General features: G+C 41.7%; 1 protein-coding gene across 1 annotated transcript in view; it reads left to right on the forward strand.

Annotated features, from left to right (window-relative positions):
* LOC103456969 (ras-associated and pleckstrin homology domains-containing protein 1-like) overlaps positions 1-1,218 on the forward strand; it is a 46,705-nt gene extending 45,487 nt beyond the window's left edge. The window contains exon 8 of the mRNA XM_017309170.1: positions 1,137-1,218. Coding sequence (XP_017164659.1) covers positions 1,137-1,218 — 82 coding nt within the window. The remainder of the gene's footprint in view (positions 1-1,136) is intronic.
* Positions 1,219-3,708: the final 2,490 nt, after the last annotated feature.

Genomic DNA, 3,708 nt, shown 5'->3' on the forward strand with positions numbered 1-3,708 from the left:
AGGGCATTTCAGGTCATTTACAGATTCTGAAAGTGTGGATTTGAAGCTTTCTACTGATATCAGAAACATGGAAAGAAAAAAACAAAACAAATTAAGGTATGACCATCTGAGTGTTGGCATCCAGTGAGAAAACAGGCCTAAACTTTTCAGAAGAATTGCCATGKTTACCATGTTAAAACCACCAAAACTGCTATTTAAAGCTGCAGTATGCCATTTTTATAAAACAATATATTTTTTTACATTTTTGTTAAAACTCTCACTGTGCCGTGACAGTATGGTATGGTCTCATACCAGCTGGATTCTTTCTAGCTGTCAGAATATGACAGCTCTAATCTCATGTACGCTGCTTGATGTGTTAGTGGCAGAGAACAACTTACTGTTACAGGAAATCAGTTTATCCTCCATCATCATTGGCCAACTGGCTGTTGTGGTGAACCAGCTGCAGTGTARCAAAGGGGGGAAGGTGAGACTGATTGTCAGCACTAAGACCCTCCTCCTGGCTCTGATTGGCTGTTTCTGACTGAATGGTGTGTTTCTGCRGGTGGTACTGGGAGAAGSCAGAAGAGCTCAATTTTTTTCATAGATTACYTGTCTTGTACTGTCATTGTATAATAATAATTTTAAAACTGTAAAAAAATATATTAATACAGTTGCATACTGCAGCTTTAAATCAATGTGAAACAAATTTAAGATCCAACTGACAGATAAGTTACATGTTGATCTGGTTTCTTTTGCGCCCTCCCTTACTAATGCCGCCCTGGGTAACTGCCTCCACAGCCTCAGGCTCACCGCTAAGGGTGTCAGATGGTTGGTGTTCCATTAGCTCGYGATTTTCCTGACTAATAAACGTTCCATAGGAGCGTCCCTCAGAGACAGGAAGTGTGAAACGCCGGCCGGGTTCTGCCCCTGGGTTCTCTGATTCTGTCCGACCTAACGTTTCTGTTCCATCCTGCAGGCGAACCAGCCCTGTATTCTCTTCCTCACTGGTTTCAGTTCTCTGAGCACTCCATCGGTGCCGCTGACCTCTGCTTCACCACACAGCTTTCTGCTCCAAAGCGCCTCACCCAGCCAATCAGGTGGCCCCGTTCATTCACAGGAACTCTCTGTGTCTCTTTAAAGCACTCCTATCTGGACAGGGAAACCTCTCTGATTCTGAGAAACATTGCAGGAAAGCCCCCCCACCTGCTGACCAAGGTGACTCTCTTCATTCACTTCTGAACCATGCTCCTCTCCTCTCGCATGCCAGCCTCCCAACTTTTCCTCCTATTTGATTCCTGCATGATGCGTTAAGAGCATGTCAACACCCCTYCTCCCCCCAGCCTGGTCCAGTGTGCTGTGTGTCTGTGCTCGGACCTGTCCGTCTGTCATAGACATCCACATTATGTGTGTCTGTGTGATACTTCGGTTAAACCCACATAATGCAAATGTGTGTAGGTCTCCTTTAAGCACAAGGTGTGTGTGTGTGCGTGTGCGTGTGTGTGCGTGTGTGTGTGTGTGTGTGTGTGCTGTGCTGATGGATTGCTTCGATTGAAATAGGCCGTTTAGCTCGTCTCCATGAAGCATGAGGGTTTGATGGGAGCGGGTTGGCCTGAGTTAACGGGACGTGCATGTTCAGAGTGTTYTAATGCTCCGACGGCTCACAGAGCTGCRGAGTGTGTGAGAGGTGTGATCACACAGGAGTTGTACAGGTTAATYGACAGCTAGCTATCAATCATAATCAGCATGTTGGTTTTATCCACGGTTAACAGCAGATGCCTGCTGTGCAGCAAATGTTTTGTTGTCATTGTGTGACATTAAGTTTGACCAAACTTCTCCGGTTTGAGGTCTGTAACGATTAAAGCTGAGCATTTATCACAATACTTTTCTCATTATGATAAGAATGTGAATTTATCTGTTACAGTAAATTCAAATAAATTTTTTTTTTTAATCTGTATTGTTAGTTTTACCATTTTTTCCATTGTTAAATGACAAAATCTGATTAAATGCAGTTATTGTCTGCAGTTTAATCATAGAAATCAATCATATTGAACATGGGAATGTTTGGTGTGTCAGCCAAGTTTTGTGTTATCGCTTGTCTAAAGTATAATAAATAGTTCTTATCACAATTTTTATTGTTGTCACAATAGTAACACAGAATATAGTGATGAGACTTTAAGTCTATATCACCCACCACTAGCAATGATTAATCATTTTGATTTGCTACATCCCATAAAAAKGAATTTTCTTGTGACTCTTTTTTTCCTCATTCTATAATTGAACTGCATGACTTAGGTGGGCCATTCTGGGTTTTCTTCCATGAGGATCTCACAACAGTTTTCCGAGTTGTGGCCCGCTTCTCCTGACAAACCGGGTGGAACCGGGTCAGACTGGTCCAACTCGGCCCTCTTCGCCTCTGACCACACCTTTTCTTGTGGGACTCGGATCAGGACTTTGTGATGGCCACTCCAGAACGTTCACTTTGAAGTTGGTGGGACAAACTTCAACCACCTGTTTAACGGCTTCAGATGTATTTAAACCTGATGCCTTTTCCTGCTGCTTTGTGAAGACCACCAGTGTCTCCCACAGCATGATGCTGCCACTCTCACGCTTCACAGTTGAGACGGCGATCTCAGGCTTTTTCCTCCTAAAGTAACTACGGTTATTATTTCATTGGATCACATGACATGTCTCCCTGTGTGCATTATCTCTTTTTTGTGGCCTTTTAAATGATGGCTTCTTCTTCCTCTCTGAGTGGCCTCTCAGCCTGTGTCAGTACAGGACTTTTAGGCTTTTTTTGTTTTGCTTTTGATTAGGGTTSACTTGAGGCAAACACGTTCATCTCAGGGACACATAACTCATTTTTGTCTTGAACTCTGACAGCAATTCAGTCACAGTCACATTGACTGAATGTGACARTTAACCTATCAGAAGATCACAAAGCCATGACATCATCAGCCAGCCTTTAAAATAGTAGAGAGGCGTACTGATCCTCATGTTTGTAAAGTTTAGACTTTGAAGAAAGTGGTAAAAACATTCTCAGAAATGTTCTATAGTGATTCTGGTATTTAGATTATATAAATCATTTTAATAATCCTACCTGACTGAAAACAGGAGAAGTTTTGTGTGATTGCTATTGGACATTGAAAATAAACTGTTATGTCATTTTTCTTAGTTTTCACATTTTGAATACACTAAGAAGCTCAATAGAGGCAGACAGAAGGGTTCAGTGACAGACACTCCCTTTGTGATCACACTTCTTACGGTTTGTCATTAATTTGTATCAATGATTGTTGGAAACTGAAACATGAACCAAAAGCAGGTAAGTTTAAACACCAACACCCYTTAAAGTCTGTGTGTGTGGCCTTGTATTTGATTTTCCTAACACAAACTATATGTTGCGGAGATCCACTGCTCCTGCTCCTCAAGTAGAAGTGCTGTTTTTGGCTTGGGGGTCAAGAGTTAGGGATTAGGGGTCAAGGGTTAGTGGTTAAGGGTCAGGTTCAGGGTTAAGAGAGTCTGAGCGAGGCTGTAGAAATGAATGGAAGTTAGGATTGTGCATTTATCATGCCATTTATCATAAAAATTTCTCATCGTGATAAGARTTTTTATTCATCATCRTTGTAAGCTTCAGTTATATTGATGGTAAATAAAAAAAGAAAAGAAAACTGATAGTATGATCAGAAATGTTGGTGTTGCCATTTTTTTTCCTCCATGGTTCCCAAAGAACAT

This window comes from Poecilia reticulata, linkage group LG2 (assembly GCF_000633615.1).
Source record: "Poecilia reticulata strain Guanapo linkage group LG2, Guppy_female_1.0+MT, whole genome shotgun sequence".
Classification (NCBI taxonomy): domain Eukaryota; kingdom Metazoa; phylum Chordata; class Actinopteri; order Cyprinodontiformes; family Poeciliidae; genus Poecilia; species Poecilia reticulata.